At 40.8% G+C, this 22662-nt stretch overlaps 1 protein-coding gene across 1 annotated transcript; it reads right to left on the reverse strand.

Moving 5' to 3' along the window:
- Positions 1-804: 804 nt before the first annotated feature.
- LOC119908268 (cytosolic purine 5'-nucleotidase-like) lies at positions 805-17090 on the reverse strand. Its single transcript, XM_038725983.1, has 4 exons — positions 16900-17090; positions 15185-15304; positions 11061-11134; positions 805-1994 (listed from the first exon to the last, which is right to left on the reverse strand). Exons 2-4 carry the CDS (start codon positions 15283-15285, stop codon positions 1840-1842), a joined length of 330 nt encoding a protein of 109 aa, XP_038581911.1. The 5' UTR covers positions 15286-15304; positions 16900-17090; the 3' UTR covers positions 805-1839.
- Positions 17091-22662: the final 5572 nt, after the last annotated feature.

A 22662-nucleotide genomic window follows, 5' to 3' on the forward strand; every position in this document is an offset into this window, starting at 1 on the left:
TGAAAATAGATGCGTGCCGAACCCGAACCCTGCTGTACAGAGCTGGGGTCCAGAGTGAGAGAGTCCAATCAGAGCAGAGCATCCGGGAATAGTTTGGTTCAGATGGTGTCAAGCGTGTGTGGCGGCAACCAGGTGAGGAGTACAAAGACAAGTGTGCCTCGCCTACAGTCAAGGATGATGTTAGGAGTGTCATGGTCTGGGGCTGCATGATTGCTGCCGGCACTGGGGAGCTACAGTTCCGTGAATGCCAACATGTACTGTGACATACTGATGCAGAGCATGATCCCCTCCCTTCGGAGACTGGGCCGCAGGGCAGTATTCCAACATGTTAACGAACCTAAATATACCTCCAAGACGACCACTGCCTTGCAAAAGAAGCTGAGGGTAAAGGTGATGGACTGGCCAAGTATGTCTCCAGACATAAACCCTACTGAGCATCTGTGAGGCATCCTCAAACGAAAGGGGGAGGAGCGCAAGGTCTCTAACATCCACCAGCTCCGTGATGTCGTCATGGAGGAGTGGAAGAGGACTCCAGTGGCAACCTGTGAAGCTCTGGTGAACTCCATGCCCATGAGGGTTAAGACAGTGATGGAAATAATGGTGGCCACAAACTTTTGACACTTTGGACCCAATTAGGACATTTTCACTTAAAGTCTAACCGGCGTTTAGACATTAATGGATGTGTGATGTGTTATTTTGAGGGGACAGCAAATTTACACAGTTATTAGGGGAAAACAATTGCAATTTTTCTGCCAGATATTGCAATTATGATTCGATTTGCAATTATTTTGGAAGAAAAAAGTTCAGATATATTTCAAAATTCCCTGCCAATCTATTTTTGATGGAAGCTGCGTCAAGCAGAACAGAGCAGATGAACCGGACAGGAAGTCAGACGGCATAGAGAATCTGGTCGATTTTCAAAATAAAAGACACCTGTGCTGACTCCCGATTGTATATCAACAATTAACAGTAACATTAAAATAGACAAAAAACAAACTATTTAACAACGTAGCCTACTAATCATGATAGAAGCACAACCATCAAGGACAGCTGAACAAATTAACAAAATCTGAACAAGTCAGCAAATTCAGGCAGAAAAAACGCTCTTATTCTGAAATATTCCATGTGCAATATGTAGCCTGCGGAGACCAGCACAAAACCAGTTCACAGAGAGCTGTTATCCATAGTTGAAGCACACAAAATGACAAATTAACAGCACGTCAACAACGTAGGGCAGGCTAAACACTCCGCTGCTGAAACACTTCAATGTGAGTTGACAAAGGACAAAGTCATGGCACAGCCGCTCCCTGTGTCTGTTCGTCTGACGCCAATATCCCACGTTTTCCTCTGGTTTCGTTTGTTGTTGTAAAATGTACACACTGTGTGCCCATTCTGATTGGTGAGTAGGACTCTAACAGGAGGCGTATGGTGCTTGTGATTGGTTAGAAATTCTGTCACACAAGGATGACAACGGAGTGAATCTGTAACTGCACGACTGTTTAAAACGGGTCAGATGCGCTGTATAATTAACCTACATTTTAATCGCAGTCTTCACAATTAGCTAATCGCGTTCATTCAAATAGCAATTTTGATTTGAAAACGATTTCGTTCAGCCCTAACTGTTATACAAGTTGAACACTCACTACTTTACATTGTAGCAAAGTGTCATTTCTTCAGTTTTGTCACATGAAAAGATATAATCAAATATTTACATATATGTGAGGGGTGTACTCACTTTTGTGAGATACTGTATTTCCACTGAGTTTAGGTTGAAGGGCTACAATTATAAGAGGTAATAGAAGCAGCAGTTTGCCATTGACCTGATGGCCATCGTCATCATCATGATATCTGCGTGGTGGGGTGCGACTGGTCTGACCTGGTGGGAAAGGACGGGTCATAGACGAAGCTGAGCAGCTCCTGGGGGTAGCCGATGGAAACCAGCCGCTCCACTGTGAGTTCAAAACCTAGTGACTCGTACTCCGGTGACTTGTACACTAGAAATTAAACACACACGTACAGACAGGTTACCACATTTCCCCCCAACAAAAGAGCACAATATACAGTTTGTACAGTTTGGTGTCCAATCTCCTGTTGAAGCCACAGATTTTGGTGTCGACATTTGTGCAATGTTGACGATTGTGCAATGCTATGTCTTCAGTTGCTTTAATCACTGTTACAGCTTGATAAGCTTGGTATGTTAGTGTTTGTTCATTATCTAGCTTCTACACAGCATGAGTGGATGGTTCAACAAATCAAGAGAGAGCAAGAGAGAGAGAGAGATAAAACAATACAGAAATAATAAAACAAATCAAATAATGGCAACATATGTCCAGATTTGGTCCAGACAGTTAAAACTTGAAAAAGGTTGCCAGGAGAGCTCGTAGAACATGTAATCAAGGAAACCATGTGAGGAAAGAAGAACTAAGGAAACATTCTTGGAGAGAAATGAGACGTCCCTTTGTAATAAACGTCACATAAAATAAGTCCGTTTCTGATGACAGTGGCAGCTGATCACAGCTGGATCAGTGGTCAGTCGGCTTTAACAGCAGACTTTTTATGGAGTTTGTGCACTCCAATACTAATAAAGGCTCACAGTTATAACTGCCGGAGGAGCAGTGTTTTCTCTCTTTACATGTTTAACAAACACCTTCAACACCTGCACATAAATAACAACCTGCGTTCTGGATTTATACTGTGTACTGTCCTGCTCAGAGGCACAGGAATCATTTCTACTGGGAGAAACTCCGGTATGAAACTCCAGTGATGTTGTGATGTATCAGATCAGCTGCAGCGTCCAATCAATGATTGATATCCAGTACAGGGTCGCTCATGACTCCTCAGAGATCCCTCCTCGCTCCTCAGAGCAGAAGGACTTTCGGTTCAAGGGAGGGTCGAAGAGCGAGGAAATATTAAATAAGACCTTTGGGACGTCACTGTCTGGGGAGCTCACTCATGTTACGCAATATATACATGTGACTTTTTTAAGGCTACCTCATCCACTGAGGGCCTGTGATGTTGTCTCAGTATTTTGATAACAGGATGTTCTCACTCTACAGTAGTACCCCCCACCCCACGGTATTAATAAGGGCCTTGATGTTCTGCACGTAAATCCACAAGGAAACAGGATCAGGCGTGAAAATGAAAAGTCACTCAACTTTCAGCAGCAACTCTAATGAGCCCTGCCAGAACAACGCGCTCCCACCCTGTCACCGCCAGAGCCAGATATTTACCCCGGGGCCAAACCAAAACCGAGGCCAGGGGTGGGCCCTGAAAATAAAACACTGATTGATGCTAGGCTAAGAAAAGGCTGGCATAGGATTAAAATGCTATCTGACACTGGGAAAAGAGTAAGTCAGATGTTATAATACAAAACGGAGAATGCGCTTGTGTTGTTGCATGCTTTCTACACTCCCAGTGGGGAGGTGGAGGGCCACTGGAGGGGAAGAAATATTGGCTGATGATGCTTAGAAAGAGGACAAATGTGGGGGAACAGCACTGCAGGATACACAGGAAAACATCTGTGTCCTACTCTGCAAAATGTGTGCACTTGTGTCTAATGCTGGGTTACAGGAGCATAATGAGTATGCACTGAGTTACAGGAAAATCTTCAGTAAAGCTTGGTCCGTTTGTTGACACTCCTACTCTGTAAGCCTGTTTCTGCATTATAATCACGTAACCTCTTGCAGTTCACCCCCACCCCCGCCCCCCGCTGTGTCTCCCAGCAAACTGAGGGTTTGGGCCCTCTGCCCAGAGCAGTAGCGTACACCAACTAAACTGCCTTTCCTCCGCCTCCTTGCTCATTTTTCACCCTCTGTCACCTTTAGTATCATCACTCTCTTTCTTTAGCTCACTGGGCAGCTCTTTTCACATGTTGACCTTGGGACACTGGTGTATTACACTCTCACAACTTACTCTAGGATATATAAAATCCCGTCTCAATATAAAAGTGAGTAAGGCTAATCATTTAGGATCAGGAGGGTTTTTTGCTACACAATTATTACACAACATTTTTTTTCAAATACCTATAAAAAAAATATATAATAATAAATATTGATAAATATGACTAAATGTGCAACCCACAAAATAAAGTTTGGGAAAAAAAACTTTGTTACAGTGTTGCTTAAGAACTTAAAAAACTAAATAAAAATGTATTCTTAACATGACTTTAGAACCCCTGCTATCTCGGTTTCAAACATTTAATACTCTTCTATTACATTATTTATTAAGGAGTTTAAAAACTTGCAAATACGCTTTATCAGGAGTCTGTGGGTATGGTTTGATCAGATTTTATCGACATTACTTACAAAGGACTGGTTCAGATAAGTGATAAACACAAATACAGGAAATCAAACGTGACAACGAAAACTTTGACAGGCTTGGAAAAACACTGCAGAATCCAACACTGACCACAATCTTTGTCTTTAGCTGTTTTTGGTTGTTGTTTTGACGTTTTAATGACACTAAAACCATTTACTTCCGAAAACCTTGAACAACTCCACACGGACACATGAAACCCATGACCTACATTGTATCCTTTTCAAAAGTAATTCTAGACGTCCCCACTATTTCACATGTTCGAAGGCATGAGCAGTAGTTCCATGCTGTAAACCCCTTCTCACATTTCTAACACTGTCACTATGCATGTGTATGTACACACACACACACACCTCCTTAGAGCTGAGGCGAGGAGCAGCCCTTAGGTTCAGGGTTCTGTTACTTTGTATTTCTGATGAGATTGTTGACAGTTAATTATACATGAGCTGCTCCTATTGCTGATGTGTGGGGTAGCTCGCCAGAGTTTCCTTCAACAAACTCCGACTTTCTCTCTGACTCCTCCCCACCTGCTAGGCCTGAAGGAGCTATCTGACACACCATTTTATTTCCTCTTCCATCCATTTTATTCAGATTGTCCGAGATTGGGTCAGGCGGCAGAAGGCTAAGCAAAGTATTCCAGATGTCCCTTTCCCCAGCAACATTTTCCAGCTCTTCCTAGGGGACCCCGAGGCGTTCCCAGGCCAGATGACAAATATAATCCCTGATCCAGCCAATTCTGGATCCAGCCCAGCCTCCTCCTAGTTGGACATGCCTGGGAAAACATCACCTTTTGACGAGAAGGAACAGCGGCCCTACTCCGAACTCCTGCTAACTAAAAGGCTGAGCCCAGTCACCCTACAGAAAAAGGTATTTTCACTTGCTTGTATCGGCAATCTCGTTCTTTCGGTCATCACTCACAGTTATGACCATAGGTCATGGTTGGAATGTTGATCAATTGGTAAATCAAAAAGCTTTGCCTTCTGGCTCAGCTCCCTCTTCACAACAACAGTCCGGTACAACACGTGCATTACTACTGAGGCCACACCAATCCTCCTGTCAATCTCATGCTCCATTTTACCATAAATTCAGTGATACTTAAACTCCTTTCCCTTGGGGCAGAAACTCAATCCACTGGGACTTGAAGATGCTGACTCTTATCCCAGCCACTTCACACTCAGCTGCAAACCGCCCAAGTGCGTGCTGAAGGTTCCACTCCAAGACCTAAGATACTCTGGTACTAAAGTACACTAATGACTCACCCTATGCTTGAATATGGTGTTTGTTATGGTCAATCCATGACTAGCACAGAAGTCCAATAACAAAACACCACTTCCATTTAGATTAAGCAGGCCGTTCTTCCCAATCACCCCCCACCAGGTTTCTCCATTGTTGCCTATGTACGCTTTGAAGTCTCCAAGTAGAACTAGAGTCCATATCTGGAATCCTTTCCAGGATGCAACCCAGAGACTCCAAGAAGGCATATCATGTTGGAGATTATGTGAATATTTCTGAGTGAGGATGACTGTGGTGCAGCTGAAACAACTTTAAGATTGTAAAACTTGATAAAATGCATTTCAAAAGTGAGTTTTTTGAATATAGGCTGAATTTAGTCTTAACATGTTTTGAAAGCATTTGAGTGACTATGTTGAAATATTTACACACGTAAAATAGACATCTAAAATGTACAGTCAGTTTGAAACTAGACACCTTTTCAACTGCAAATTCATTATTAGTGGGTCAGAATGTGACTTTTCAATCATAAAATAAATAAGTAAACTATGTCTTCGCTGTTTGATCCATATTTTCATCTTCACTTGCAGCCACCTGCATTTTGTCCCCACCAGGTTACGGCATCCATTAGGAAATTACTGACTACTTTCTCCACTTCCGTTTTTTAAATGTCATGGTCCACATGGCATACATTCATATTTCTAGCACCACTGGATTTACATGGAGGCTAATGGAGGTTCTGCGCTTTATTTACCCATTCCTCATGCTCGTGCTTAACCTGGCTTAACTCAGAGTGAACATACTCGAGATGATTGAACTAACTCAGATCATCTGTTCTGGAACTAGTACCGAAAACTCTTCAGTTTCCCATCTCAGGGTTAGTCAACTCAGAGTTCAGGGATAGAGTCAGAGTTTAGCAGTGTTTGCACCACAGGAACTTTCCCCAAGGACTAGGAACCTTTGGAGTGCATTTCCACCCAAGGGGCCAGGGTCTAAATTAAGTTTCCCCCCAAAAATGTTTAGGGGGTATACTTAAAATAACAACAACTTTGGGAGCTTGCAGCACAGAACATTTCTGATTGGTCGAGTACTCGGGAGCATTTTATTTCAGGCACCATTTTAAAAATTCTGAAACGACAAACTGATTGCATGTAGAGTTTGTTTTGTTGTTGGACGAAATCCATCGGCATTGGAAACGACGACCCACAATGATAAGGTGTACGCAAAAATCTCCTGCAAGTTAAACAAGCTGGACATCTTAAACCTGCATTCTGGAACAGGCCTCTGATGACTTCAGGCCTGTAATGTACACCCCTCACACACAAGGTAAACAACCTGCACTCTTCTACTAATAGACCACTAAATCCAAATCATATAAAGTGTTGAGATTTTATCTGAACCATGTCACATTGCAATCTATCTTAGATATTAGTCTTAATTTATCTGTAGCCACTAATATTCAGATGTAGGCCTTTGTCACAGATTTATGGCACTATCAAGCATATTGTGGAAAAAAACTTAAGCACAGCCCTGGGGCCCTACACTTCAGCCAAAAGTCTGTTGGAAAACTAGGACAAAACTGTGTGTATCTCTCTGTACAATCTGGGCCTAATTGTGTGTTTGAGCAATATTTTCTGCAGGCCATCATGTGCTCCCTTTTAGAGCACAAAGAACAGATGAGGCAATGTTGTCTCATTCAATGTTGATTTAGTTCACAGAGTGTTGTGGTGGCTGACGGTGAGTGTCCTGGTTTTTTCTCCTTTTTATCAGTTATTCCGCTTTTTTCTTGGTTTTCTGTTCCCTGCCTGCCTCCCTGTGTTTTCTCCCCTGTGTGCTCTCTCTCTCCCTCTGCTCCTGAGCCCAGCCAACTCCTTGCACCTGCATCTCATCAGCCACCTCGTCAGCCTGCCACACCTGCCAGTAATCACCTCATGGCTTCCTGTATTTCAACCCCGGTTCTCCACACCATCCTCGCTTGATCGTTGTTGCTCCGTACCCGGTGCCACCTCTGTGTTCAGGCTTTCATGTTTCTTGTTTTTTTCACATTTTCCCTGTGCCTTGTCGCCGTCATCCCTAACCCTGTCTCTCTGTCTGTTTCCCTCCCAGGTTCACTCACCCTCGTCCTCCATTCAGTCGGCTGGGCTCATCCACCGGCCCTCTCCTCCTCAGACTTCCCTCACGGCGTCCTCCCTGTTCTCCCACCTCTCCTCGCTTCCTCGGCCCCTGTGTTCCCCGGCTCCCTGGCCCCCTCTGTCTCCTTGGTTCCCCGTGCCTGTGCTTCCCCGACATCTACCTCTTCCTCCACTCTAGTCCCTCTACCCCTTTCTCCCTCAATAAACCTCCTTCCCTACGAACATAGCATTTGGGTCCTCTCTGTCCCCACACCACACAACCCCCATAACTTTCAAAATTTTACCATGTGACATGTATGCATGCACTTGTTGTTGTACAGGTTTCAGCACTAGGGACTTTGGAGAAGCCCAATCTTTGATCTTTATATGGTGGGTGATGACTTAAGATGCATCCTAGCACCATGAAACAACAGGAGTACACCATCAGCATCCTGGGCCATGTTCTGTTTACCTTCATACACACCTCTTAAACTTGATAAGGTGTCGAATAAACTTATTGCTCAAAATGTCAATGTTTAATAACATCACTGGTTAGATTTCTTTTTCTTTTGTGTTGCTATATAATGCAATCAAAAGTTGTGAAACTGCATACAACACTGCAACAGGAGTGGGCAGTATAGAGAAAATCCTCTATTGTAATAAGCGACATCGGTATGTGTGGTTATAGTGAATTATCTGATAAATCTATTGAGAAACAATAAATACACAGGAATGTTGTTGTTAATGTAAATCCAACAAATTAGTGTGATGATACATCATCACATTGCCCAAAATGATGTAAGACACAGAGATATACTGTATAAAACTGAAAACATATTTTCTCAATCAGCTTCTTAATATGAGCCTTGGAGTCCCACAATTACACAAAATTCTGTCAAAGTTTAAACAGATAACTTGAATTGAGAGAATTCGGACTATGCTGTTTGTGTCTTACTGATTTGAACAAGGTGGAGCTCAACTGAATAAAATGTGCCGTCATGTACCTCTGTGCACCAACCACAGTTTACAAATACAGTATTTGAATCAAAATCCAGATTAACTAATACTGATGCATTTTTCCCCTTGAACTTTCACTTTATTTTTGCTTATTTAGTCATGAATTATTAAGGATATTTAAGTTTTCAGCGGCTTTAAAGGATTTTACTGATATTTTGCACAAGTATAATTTTTGACTTAAACTCTTACTAAACGGTTTATGTATTGTCTTGTATATACACTGGTCAGCCACAACATTATGATCTCATGCTTTACCTTGTGTAGGTCCCCCATTTGCCAGCAAAACAGTCCTGACCTGTCGAGGCATGGACTCCATTAGACCTCTGAAGGTGTACTGTGGTATCTGGCACCAAGACGTTAGCAGATCCTTTAAGTCCTGTAAGTTGCCTCCATGAATTGGACTTGTTTGTTCAGCACATCCCACAGATACCCGATTGGATTGAGATCTGGGGAATTATGTCTTGGTGCCAGATACCACAGCACACCTTCAGAGGTCTAGTGGAATCCATGCCAGTTCAGGGCTGTTTTGGCAGCAAAAAGAGGATCTACACAATATTAGGCAAGGGGGGGTCATAATGTTGTGGCTGATCAGTGTATATATAATCACATTACCCAACCGTGCTGTAGAAAAACAACAGATAAGGCACTAGCATGTAGAATATTTACCTGCATCAGGACATGTGCATCAGCATGTTTCTATCATGACTACTTTAAAAGTAAACATCAAAGAACTGAGAAACTTTTACTTAAATCTACTGTGCAGAACTTTTGTCTCCCCCTTCTGACAGCAACAGTAGTTATGCAACTCTGTGGACACAAGCTTGTGACATATCGGCTCTGCCATACTGAGATGCTATGGTCGTTACAGTTGCTTCCCTTCTTCAGCTCTGGCAAACCAATCATTGCTGGTTGGAATAAAACACATTGCTACCAGTTAATATGGTGGCTTTGGAGGTTTAAACATCCGTTAGTTTAACTATTACATACGAGGTATGAGCACTGCCAACATTTTTCTCATGCCTCAAACAACTTTTCAGGATATACACAATCATCAAATTGGTTTTCGGCACATTGCCATACTGTGAACATTTAATAGTTACAGTTTCATACAGAAATTAAGTGCTAAGGATTTTTTTAAAAGCACACTTTGCACGTCTGAACTCCCCCTAAAAACAAATCCTGAAGTCAGTGCAGGGGGCTGTGGCGAAGCAGCAGCCACTCTGTGACACAACCAGCTCCCTGGAGATGATAAAGTATTTCTGTGGTCAAAACCTGAACACCATCCAAAGATACATGATAGCTAGCTTCAAGCAAACATTAACACTTGGTTATGAGCGCCCATAAACAGAGTCATGTCAACAGCTGAGCGTCTGTGAAATCTTCTGCATTTTGAACAGGGATAGAGGTACAGAGCCAGACAGGGACTACGAGTGATCCCCGTTCTCAAGGGAGCCATCAGTGGTGAACTCAACAAACAAACGCGACCTGCTTTTCAAAGTCAGGGAGGATTTATTTTTAGAAATGGAGAGACCAAAAACTGGATCTGAGTCACAGAACAAAGTAGCATGAAAAATCTGGATATATTTGGCCCAGTTACTGGTCAGTAGGAAAAAGAGCATCTCCATGCAATCCACTTTGTGTACCAGAGAGCTATGCTTAGCATTTTGTTATCAAAGTGTTATATTGTGCTTGATGTGTCACTGGCATTGACCTAAATAATATTTTGTAGACAACAAGCTGCAGGCCTGGGGGGATGGTAGGGTAGCCAGAGTTGAAAAGTCAGGACACTATATACCTTTTTCAACAACTATGGATTTTTTTTCAGATTCAAAAGGTAATCAGAAAATACATACTCTGTCAAAATACAAATCTACCCAGGTATTAATAAAATGTTATTTTCTTCTCTTTTTGATCAATGCATATTTTTTGATTGACTTCAGTGGATGCATTTACTGTCTCTTAACGTTTTTGTTGGGCTGGACTAACAAGTGACACTTGCTTATTTGTACTAGTCTTCATTATTAATATGACAACAGGAAGGACAACGTATGTAAACTGAGGATTTCTATGCAACCCTCTAGCCAAGTGGGGCCGCATACTGAACATTTAAAAGTAGTAGTAGTAGTAGTAGTACCGTGTGCGCGGCTGGAACAAATGATTGTTGTTAACTACCAATTAATGTATTTGTCTATTTTCACTTTAAAATTCAATTAACAACAAGGAAGTGACAAAAGAAGAAAAAAAAATTAAATCCTCATTGTTAAGAGGCAGTAACCAGCAAATGATTTGTACTTTTTCCAAGTCAAAATTTTCAAAAAAGATCAACTAAATCATAAAGCAACTGCTTCGATACTGGTGATTAGTAAGGTGAGTTTGTATTCAACTTACCTGCTAAAGTGTAATCCATATCAAAGCCAAAGCACTTTATCTTCTCCATTGCCAAGCTTCTGTTGACAAACACTCTAGAGAAAAAAAAAGTTGAGAAAATGTTTCAGTTGCAATGCAATATTCAATAATAAGATTAGCATTTATTCTGGCAGGCTGCACTGTGCTCTGCAGAATATATTTATTTGAGCTGTTTCACCAAATGAATAGACCTACTATAACCCAGATTGTGGGATATAGTGGGTCTATTCAGTACTTTAAAAAAGCTGGTAGTGTGAAAATGTACCAAAAACACTGCTACAACACAATAAGTTAATTACACAAGGAAATGTGCACATGTTCAGTACTTCAAGTATTAGTGGGATTAAGCAATTTGATGATCCTATATTGTTACTGCATATACTTCTGTCAGTGAGTGGACACAGGGAGATTATAGACATTCTGACATTAAAATAGCCCTCAAGCTATGTGTCATTTGCATTCATAACTATTATTATTAGTGTTGACATTATGTGCTGCTTATATCAAAAATGTATCCAAGTCAGCCTCTCGTCACTTTTCGGCTAATAACAATAACAGTGACATTCCATGTCTTACTGTGTCACAAGTTGAACCCGCATGAACCCAACAGGGTTCCACGTTAAGCAGATTTAATTATCTGGCAACAATAACATCAAAGGTTTGTTTTTCACCTATGTTTTCATTATGTGACATTTGTATTTAAAATAATAAATTGTGTGACATTACATTGCAAGAATTCTAAAGTTTTCAGCATCCATTAAAGAAAGATAGCAAAGTTAAATTTAGTCCCGCACTTAATGAAACAATATAGGGCAAATTTAAAGAAACAACACAATGATAACCATGATCGCAATAGCCATGATGACTATTAATACACGTCATTCTACACATTCATTGCTGGAAGTTGCAGATTGACTGTTTGCTTTGTGAAGTATATTATTTTAGATCTGTTACAATGTTGGTGGTACTTCTTAGTGACTTGCAAACTTAGCTTAGGAAAAGCTAAATTATCAGTTTTGACAATATCTGAAAAAACTGGAACAAAGTACAGTGAAACGCTGAATATCACAAGCGTACTTAATATCACTATTATTTACATCAACATAACTGGTGGCACAATACATAGCTTATCTTCAACATCTGTGTCTGTAGCTGTGTTCCTAGATATTTCCACACCAGTCAATAGTTAGTCATGCTAGAAATAAGATGTAAATGAGCTAAAAAGGGAGAACAAAAATGTCACACTGAAGCAAAAACAAGGTAACATCACTGTTAACTAGCACAATAATCTGATACACAAGCTCGAAACTGACTGACAGCCTAGGTTTCTTGCCATTAAATAATGACCTTCATCTTCACCAATCTCTTCAATCAGTTGTGAAATACCTGGCAGCAGATCCATAGTGAACAAGTTGCCATTTAGATCTTAGTCCAGTAGACGACTGGCGATGCATTCTGTGCGAAATTAAACCTCAGTTTGACTCTCAGTTAGTCCGACCTGCTCTCATGGGCAGCTCTGGCCCACAAACAATACCCCCCGCCCCCCCCGCTTTGCTTTCTTGCCATTCAGAAATTTTCTGACTTGTTGCAAAAATGATTGTGGCCATTCCCCGTCATTCTCTGTTGTTGTGTGTCAGTCAGGGTTGTTGTTGTGCATGATGTTTGTGGGCCCTCAAAGATATCCAGAACAATCACAAGTCAGGTAGAATCAAGCAAGCCCCGGCCCCAAGCAACAGCTGCTTACCATATGAGATCTGATTCAATCTAAACATTTGCACAATAACTTGACTTGTTTCTGAGAAGAAGCAGATTTTTTTCTATTTTTTTTATGGATGTAGGGAAGCAAAAACAGGCAACTGAAAACATGATTGTGACATTTAATCACTAGTAAATAAAAAAATTGTGTTCGATATTCAAAAAATGTTCAAAATGCTCAAATTCAAATTCATTAGTAATTTTGAAATAAAAATGTATGAAAAAGAAATTTAAAAATTTGGAGTGAGCCAAAATTTAAAATGAAAATTTCAAAACTTTGAAACTAGTGAGGATAAGCAATCAAGCCTGAGCCAGAAATGATATTATGTTCTGTCAGTCCTATGATCCATGAAAATAAAGACTTTAAACCCAAAACATTTGAACTCATGAATTCGGAAAAATCTAGTTTTTCAAATAGCAAAACTTGAATATTAAAATATTTCAATGCTTTCATTTCAGCGGTGTGTGCACTTCAACATTAGGTATTTAGCACTGGTTATTTATGTAGGTATTCAATTGCTTAGATTATTTGGCCTTATTCAGCTTCCATATAATGTAGACCTGTCCAAAGCAGAGGTCCTCCTGACCAATCAAAACAAATGCACTACATTACATTGTGTGTTTCTCAGCACTGAGTGAACACAAGCCTTTCCCAGTTTTCAAGCTCTTCTATTTCACTGTGCCGTTATCATTTTATATGTGACCTCCTGCTCCATGCCTGTGGGAGGAGTAGTAAAGGACATCCATAATGATAACTTAAGTAAGGTCGTGCCTCTCCTAAGCACACCCATACTGGCAGTGGGTGGGAGTGACGTCATTACCTGATTCAGCCTCAGCTTTGGTCCTGCTGATAAAACTACTGCCTTTAAATAGCCCACAAGGGCAACACCACATCTACGACAGAATCCCTTCAAAACTTTTACTCCATCTGAGCACAGCTGTGTGACAATCGGCCAGACTTTTTCCAATGCTCTCTAATCTCACAAAGACAGTGATTGGAGTCAGTGTGATAGAAAGTTTATCTGTGCTGGGCAGAGTCTTCAGCCCTCTGCTATGTGACACGCAGCTCACTATCAGACTGCACTGCTTCAGCTGAGCTCTTACTTTGAAGGAATTGTCTTTCTCTGTCTGTGAGACAAACCAAAGGTCACCTTCAATGGTCTCTTACATTAAAAAAAACAACATGATTAAAGAGACCAAGCAGCCATGGTAAATTTAATTAAACAGATCTGCCGTCACAAGTATACTGTTTAGTGAGCTCAATACCATCTTTGTTATCTTTGCACGTCTGATTGTATGCGTGAGTGTGTCTGGAAAGGATTGGGGGTTGGGAGGATCATGGACTGGGTGACTTATGTCAGCACAGCAAACACAGAGCTAACAGATGAGTGGCAGTTTCATAAGCCCTGTGAGCATTGCTTATTATATAAGGCTGCAAAAGAACAGCAGTGCCCAGTGGACACGCACGTCTCAGGCAGAGTTAAAGATTGAACAGCAACACAAGTTTTATTACTCTGACAAGGAGAAAATGCCTCCTTACATCAGCCTTTCAGCCAGTGTGATTACAGGGTGTTTCCTGTCTACAGAAAGAAGGGTGTATATTTTGCTTAACAGACAGAAAAGCACACCCAAGAAACAATCGATTGGACATGAAATCTCAGCCAGCAAAACCTATTTATATCCCAATTCAAGTTCACAAACTTAAGTGACAAATCAATTCAGAAATAATAGCAATAATATTAATTACTAATACATCAAAAATGTATAAAATAAAAATGCCTTTGGAAGAGAAACTTTCTATAATGTTTGGGCTATTGTAAAAGCCTGTAATGCTAAATATTATTTTCACAGTGATCTGGTTGGTCAGTGACATTTCACTCAGTTATAATGACAATAAAAAAGTAACAGTGTAGAGGATGTATGAAAGTTCAGAAGAAAATCTTCAGATTCACTTACATGGCAGTTTGATGCTAGCTATTTTGTTTGAGTCTGCCAAACCAAGTTTTGATTTCCAAAAAACTATTCCTGCTGTTGATGCAGTTTATTTGGAGATTTTTGTAATTGTTCCAAAAAAATATATCCATTTCTTGTTATTACAAATTCACCTTTTTGAAATATGGCCTGCTTGTGTATGGGCTGACTGACTGTAATTCCTTCCTTAATATCAAGGTTTTTTTTTTTTACCCACCCCAGTAGTTGCATTTCACTGTAATTCATGTTTACGACACAACAGAAGGGAAAATTCTTTTGTCTGGCTGCTCAATTTGTGTAAACAAAAATGCTCAAGTATCCCATCTGGATGTAGTTTCAGATACTTAGAAATGCACCTAGTACCTCAACACGTTTCTTACCTGTGGTATGGCTCTCTTCTGTATTTTTTCATTGTCAGGCCGTCCATGTTGGCAGGCAAGTCTGCATAGTTCTGCAGTCTATCACTCCATGAAGTTGTCATCTTTAAAACTTTTCAGTGTCTGTGGAGAAGTAGAAAGAAGTACAAAGTAACACATACTGAGGGGCTCAATTTGAAAATGTAAGGTCAAACACAAAGACAACCCGATGCTATCCCTGAAGAAAACTGAAATTTAGTGTTCTTCATTAAACAAAAAGAAACAGCAGTATGAGTGTTTAATAACTTAAAAGAGGTTGTGTTTGCTGTGCTCAGCTTTGACAGCAAGGAAAATTCAAAATGTATGCAACAGAACAGATCCAGTTTAGAGAACAGTTTAATCATCTTCATAAATCTAAAGCAGGGATTTTCCCATGGTGTTCTGAAACTACAATCAGAGGGAGTAGAGGATGAGGCGGGGGAGCGGGGTGGGCATCAAGGTTAGACCAGTGTGTTCATAATGAGGATCCAAACTAGTATGTAATGTACCATGTTATGGCAATACAGCCTCGCAAGTCAAAGAACTATGTCAAAAGCAAGACAAAAACCATTAAACCAGTTTAACACGGGGTCACTACTAGGCTATAGTTACAGAGCATATAATTAAATCTTTGTTTGGTTGTTGCATGGGGCCACACACAAACGAGCTTAAGAGGCCAAACAAGAAAAACAACCATATGAGCCAATCGGTGAATATGGGGAAAATCTCATGAATGTCTGCCTTAGTGGATTGTTAGGCCTTGTCTTTTTAATGGCCAGTGGGGTTTTTCTTCTCCCGTGCTGACACTAATCGTTCTTCTACTGTCAGCGGAGAGGCTGGTCTGCAGGAAGGAAAGGCAGAGGGGGGTCAGCTTTCTTGTTCTTGGTGCCACCACAAATGCAAATGACATTCGCATGCAGAGGCAGAAAGAAGGACTGTCAACAGGGCCACTAACACCGTGTCAAAACATGTCAAGACAAAAGCTTCACTGTGTTTGTTTTTTTAATTCCCTTTCGATAAGAATACCATGTAGACCTATTTTCAGTCACTCTTATGCATGTTTATTTAGCAGATGCCTTCACCGGGGGACAAGGTGTCGGTGAACTGGGTCCACTGGGGTCTGAGGGGTGCTCTGGCTTGGAAAGATTCACAGCCAAACAATAGGGAAACTTGCACTACTAAAACAACAACAACAACAACAACTGAGGAAGAAAAGGGCTGAACATAACTTGTAACAGGCTTTGTTGCGTCAGGACAGTCTTGAGAGAGTGAGTCGACGTGTACCTCAACAATACTGCGCTAACGATAACTGTCACTGATTTCAGGCTGTAGTTTATGTTAAAGCGTCATCTTCGGCTGTATAAACATAAAGGGCTGGTCAAGGAAACCCGATACGAGCGCTAAGAGATTAGCTTAAGGTACTGTAAAAGTATCTTTACAAGCTAACAGCAAAGAAACCCCCCTAACGTTACCAAACGTCCCGCTTTGTGCTGGACTGTGAAAGCTAGCTAACAGTCCGCTCAAACAGACTCTGCTCTGCTCTTTCTGTTTGACATTGATGAGAAGGGCGGCCAAAAGTGATTCGGGCAAAGCTAACCCGTTAGCTGGCTTTGATGCGAAAATAAAAAATAAAAAAAAGCCACAAAGTACAGGCGCAGATTTCACTGCGTTTAGCTGTGGCTGGCATTTGCTGTACTCACCTCTGATTTCCTGAATAAAACACTGCACCGTCAGTTAGTCTGAGCATGCGCCTTGGGCTGTGTGAACGTCGGAGAAGTCGTTACGTGTATTTTCTTACAGAGAGCAGCAGTCAAAGCTTAGATGTCTACACGGAGCCAGGCGGCAGATGAGTGTGCGGCTGCTGCTCTCCCTGCTCTCTCCCTGCTCTCTCTCTCTCTCTCTCTCTCCCTGCTCTCTCTCTCTCTCTCTCTCTCCCTGCTCTCTCTCTCTCTCTCTCTCCCTGCTCTCTCCCTGCTCTCTCTCTCCCTGCTCTCTCCCTCTCTCTCTCTCTCCCTGCTCTCTCTCTCTTCTCTCTCTCTCTCTCCCTGCTCTCTCCCTGCTCTCTCTTTCTCTCTCTCTCTCTCTCTCTCTCTCTCTCTCTCCTCTCTCTCTCTCTCTCTCTCTCTCTCTCTCTCTCTCTCTCCCTCCCTGCTGCCAGCTGTTGTTATGAGACATTCAGGGGCGGTGTTTGATCCTGTCTATCAAGAGGAGGCGGGACTGTCTGTAATCTTGACGCGGACACGTAACACCACGGTCATCTGTTATCAGGCGAGTGCGTCAAGGTGCAGAGAGGCACCTTTGAATTGCATCAGTTTGTCTTGTTGCGAGATTTAATTTGCTTGGAGCTGGCCTGCAGCAGTGGAAAGCCAGCGATCTACTCACGTTGAAAAACTGTTACATTACTGACATGTATTTACTTTTTGTTTTTAGTGCTTTAAAATACTGGCTGCCAGGACAGGTCTATTGTGTGGGAAAAGTGCACAAACAAAGTAAACATTGGTTATCTTATGTTTGCTGACTGTTTAGTCACAACTGTACAGGTGCAGGTAGCCTACATCTGACTGCACAGTACTTTGTGATGGATACCATCAGTGGTGGAACAAATACTGAAATCCTTAGCATTACAACAGTGTAAAGATATATATATATATAATACTATAATGATAGGGACCTAATGATAAGGACCTGCATTCAAAATCCTACTTAAGTAAAAGTAAGTAATCTTCAGCAAAATATACTTGGTATCAAAAGTGAAAGTTGGCTACTTGTTCTGCAGAAAGAAATGTCCCTGTGACTGATATATTATGACATTATTAGATTGCTGATGTTGTTACGCCTATGATGTGTTGTGTTCTTGTCGTTTTCAATGAAGAAGCAGGATGCAGTACTGGGTCACAGGTCTTTGGTGTTGATCTGGTAATATCTCTCTCTCTGTCAGTTGGAAAGAGTTTTGACCCATGTCACACACACACACACACACACACACACACACATACACGCACACACACACACACACACACACACACACACACACATACATAAACCCCAGATGACACAGGTTGGAGATGCAGATGCAGACCCAATAGAACAAATAATAATAATAGGAATGACTGGATGGAACTAATAAACTATGTCTGATTTAATCTGTTACATTCACCCCTGCTGAATTTCAACAGATTCACTTTCTACACAAAAGTAGCACTTTAACACTAATGATCTATAGTGAGACAACAGACCTTTGTCTTTTTGATCCACTTACCGCAAAGATCTCATCTTTGAATTCAGTTAAACAGATTAAAAGGTGTTAAGATGGTTGATCAGGCCTCTAACCCTTGACGAACATTAAGGTGCAGCCAACAAGCCATGACACTTGGATCTCATTACTTGTCTGATGCGTGTAAAACATTTCAAATAAACAAAAAGCACACAAAGAAGTGACTTTAAAGCTATCTTAGCTACAGACCCCGTGTGATAGGTTTCTGTACCATATTCTGAATGAGCCGGTTGACTGACCTGACCACTCTGCCTGCCCTTGTGGTTACTGTACCTCGAACAGTAACTTGGTCAGAGTTAAGTTTGGGTAAGTCTGACTGTGGGCTGTGAAGTATTTGTCTCTTCAGAGTCAACTGGAAAACTGACTGGATTGGAGTCTATGTCAGTCTGTAAGTCAGGGGCAGCATTCACATGGTTCATCATGTCCACTTCATCACAGCTGGATTCAGCTCGTTCTCCTGTGGGTCCTGGGCCGGGAGGAAATTCACATCCAACAGTAGGTTGAGAAACTGCAGCTGGTGCGTGATGGACGGGGCTCATTCACCGCGTGAGCTGAGTGGTGGACGCTGGTGGACAGACACCTGAGAGGGCTGTACTGGCTGTGACATCACCAGTGGCATGGCTGGCTGGACATGGCTGACTGCATGTGTAACTGGAGCTTGATAGCTGGCCTGAGAGTGCACTCTGTATTCACGCTGTTCCTGAACCTTGCTGGTTGTCCACTCTTCAGGTGAATTAAAGCTGAGGGGTCTGGACAGTATTTAATGACCATCACTGACACCCCACATCCTGGATGCCAAGATACTCGTTAGCTGTAATAGACCGATAAGGGTGCTCAACATGCTGTTCATGCTGTCTGTGGGGCTTGTGATTTACATTTGGGGGGACCAGGTTACGTGTGGAGCAAAACCTGGGGGGTATTCAACCCACCCACCTGTGGGGTTTTGACCTCACCTCCACTCAGCTCAAAGTGACCAACTCGTAATAAAGGTGAGTAAAGCTGGGCTTCCCAAGGTGATCGGAACGATGCCGATGCTTGTTGAATCCAGAGGGTCATGGCACAAATGTTTCTGGCCAAGTTACGCCTACGATGTTCTGTATTGTGTTCTTAGTATTTTCAATTAAGAGAGACTTTTGAGCCGAGTCTCACACATACACACACATACCTACCATCTGTAGCTACAATGACCACATACACACACACACAAACCTGCAAAAAATAATGGCCAGAACTCTTTCCTTTACAGTTTTCTCTTTAACAATGTATTGTATATCATGAGTTTATCCTATAGCTGATATTAGAGGAAAGAGTACAACATTACTCTCTGAAATGTTGTGGAGGAGACAGGTAGGTACAATTTTACTTATAAACAGTACTTGAGTAATGTACATAGTTACAGTGCAACCCATGAGTATTTGGACAATGATACATTGTGTGTGTCTTAAAAGAAACAATGGCTTGGAGGTGGTGACTTTCAGCTTTCATTTACAGCTGTTCACATATTGCCATTGTCCTGCCAAACTGTTCTAAAATTATAGTGGCTGTTAAAAGGGCTATGAGTCTGTTACCATATTAATTTGAACACCTCAAACACCCTTAAAGCTAAAAGTCTGTACATTGACCTCAGTCATGGTTTCATATCAGATACACCCTGAGTACAGAGGTAAAACTATAGAAACTGTGTCAGTCCAAATACCTATTGATGTCACTGTAAGTAAAACAATGTTTTATATACCCCGAAAAAAGAAAACATTCACACACTTTTAAAATAACTAGACTTACTTATTTCACTCATTTGCAGAGACAGGACAGTCTGCACGACAGTGGTGCCGCAACCTCCTCAGTACCCCTAAACCAGGCAGAGAGAGAGAGAATAAAAACTTTCCTTTAACTTGAAGCCTAATATACTCTACAGTTGTTTATCCATGATGTGTATTAACTACACTGCAGGCTGGACTCTCTTTTAACAGTGACAGTTGAAAGTCTGAAATGTTTTCTGCATATTAATGTTCAATAAATGTTTGATTTAATTCATTTGAATAAGACAAATTAGCAGTTATTTTTTCTATTAAGATATTTATTTGTTGAGTAAAATGGACTGAAAAAACATTTGACTTATTTTACTCTTGCGTGTTTGTTGAAAAAAGATTTTATCAAAATTGTTATTAATGTTCTACCCCAGATTTTGAAGTGATCCACTGTTTGGCATCAAGTGTTTGTTCTGACCATAAAGAATACTTTAAACCACAACTAACCATCTGGTTTCTTCACTTTCACTCAGGAGTAAAATGAGCATTTAAACTTGAAATAAATAATGATTTGACATTTAGCGTGATAATTATTGATGTCTGCTATTAAATAATGTAACCGCTGTTACACAGCAGAAAATTATGTTTTAGTCTCAAACACAAGGAGTTTAAAATGTTACAATTCACCTGTCTGGGTTAGTTGGAACACCCTAGGGTGAAATGCAACATTATGTAGTAATGAAAGTATCTTATTGTAGTAATCCAAGTATCTTATTTACTGTCAGTCATAATAGTGAACCAGATAATACAATTCACCAAATGTGCACCAACTGAATATTAGTGTGTGTGTGGTGTGTGTTTGTGGTTACAGGAAGCCTACAGGTCTTACACTAATATTTGAAAAGTACTGAGTAAAAGAATGGGCCTCACAAAACATGTATACAGAAGCAGAATGTGGGTCTCTCTTGATGGAGGAGCACAATAGCACACGGAGGGAAAGAGAACAACAAAAAACAACAACAAATCTTTGTGCCATAAATTTGTGTTTATTTTACAACATGATTTAGTATTACTATGGGTTTTCAGGCACTTACCATCTTACAGATATGATAGTGTTTTATATATGTTTTTGGATACACTATAGAAAGTTGCTATAGTAAAACTGTACATGCCCCATACATTATCATAGTATAACTATGTTCTTGTGTTCAAACAGAAACACTATAATATATGGTTATACTAAAATAATATAGGAATGCTACAAAGATCTAGATACATAGTATTAGGCTGCTATTATAATATTACAGGGCAGCTAATAAAATAGCAATACAGAAGAATACTACATAACACTACTTACTATAGGATACTATACAATTCTTATAGTATACTATAGTAATGCTATTGTTCCATTTCGTAAGGGTGTGGCTGGTTGGCACACTTTTCATTCTCCGCTGTATTTCTCTGGCTTACTTTCTGTAGAATATTCTAATACATCGAATGTCATTGTTTCAGTTTTCAGTTAAGGGCATTGTTTGATTATTCTGTGTTGTTCTGTCAATGATGCTGTAATTGCATAATTCATTTAAGTTGGCCCCATAGCTCTTCAAAGGGGCCCCCACATGCTTAAGGCCGCCACTGCATATCCTCATTTGATTTGACCAAGACCAACATCTGAGGAGAATATACAGTTCTTCCCCGAAACACCAAGTCAGAAATGCATTAAACTATAGATAAATCAATATGAATAAAAGCTTTTCCATTGACAGTGTTATGTGCCTCCCTGCCACATCTGATTTACTTTGGCTTGCAGAGCCATGTTGTTTCACAGTTTTACAACATTGTTTATATTAGCACAGATTTCTCCAGGACCTTGTAGGGCACTCAGTACATCAGGTTTGAATATTCTGCATAATTTATTGTGTCGTCAGCTTGCAGCTCTGATAGCAATGACCTCTTCTCGGCCGGAATGAAATGGCACCTGATAAGGTGAGAAAACCACAATCAGGTTTGATACCTGTGTTTAATCTAGATTGTTGAGGCTCCATGGTAGTGTTTTGCATGCTTCCTTTGGGGAAATCACTGATCCATCATCAGTTCGTCGAAGCATCCTGTAGCAGTAGTAGTAAACCTTACAGCAACTTAGTATCAAGTGGTCCTAATCGATAATTGATATGCATGTGTGCTGCGGCATGTGCTGTAATTTCACAGCAGAGGGCAGCAAAGGCCTATCAGTGAAATAAAACTAATAGATCATACACCGAACAAACACAAAGAATGATCAAATCACTTTAATTTATGTTCAGATGGTAATTTCAAATATACATTAAGATCTTAAACTTTTTTCCTGAAGATTAAAGTCTAAATCCTTGAGAGCAACCTCAAAGCCAACCTGAGGATATTAGATGCAGCTTATTGTATGAACAAATTCATCTTCAAATGTA

Source organism: Micropterus salmoides, unplaced genomic scaffold, assembly GCF_014851395.1.
Source record: "Micropterus salmoides isolate LMB-PRFRI ecotype aquatic unplaced genomic scaffold, ASM1485139v1 Ms_hic_scaffold_1724, whole genome shotgun sequence".
Classification (NCBI taxonomy): Eukaryota; Metazoa; Chordata; class Actinopteri; order Centrarchiformes; family Centrarchidae; genus Micropterus; species Micropterus salmoides.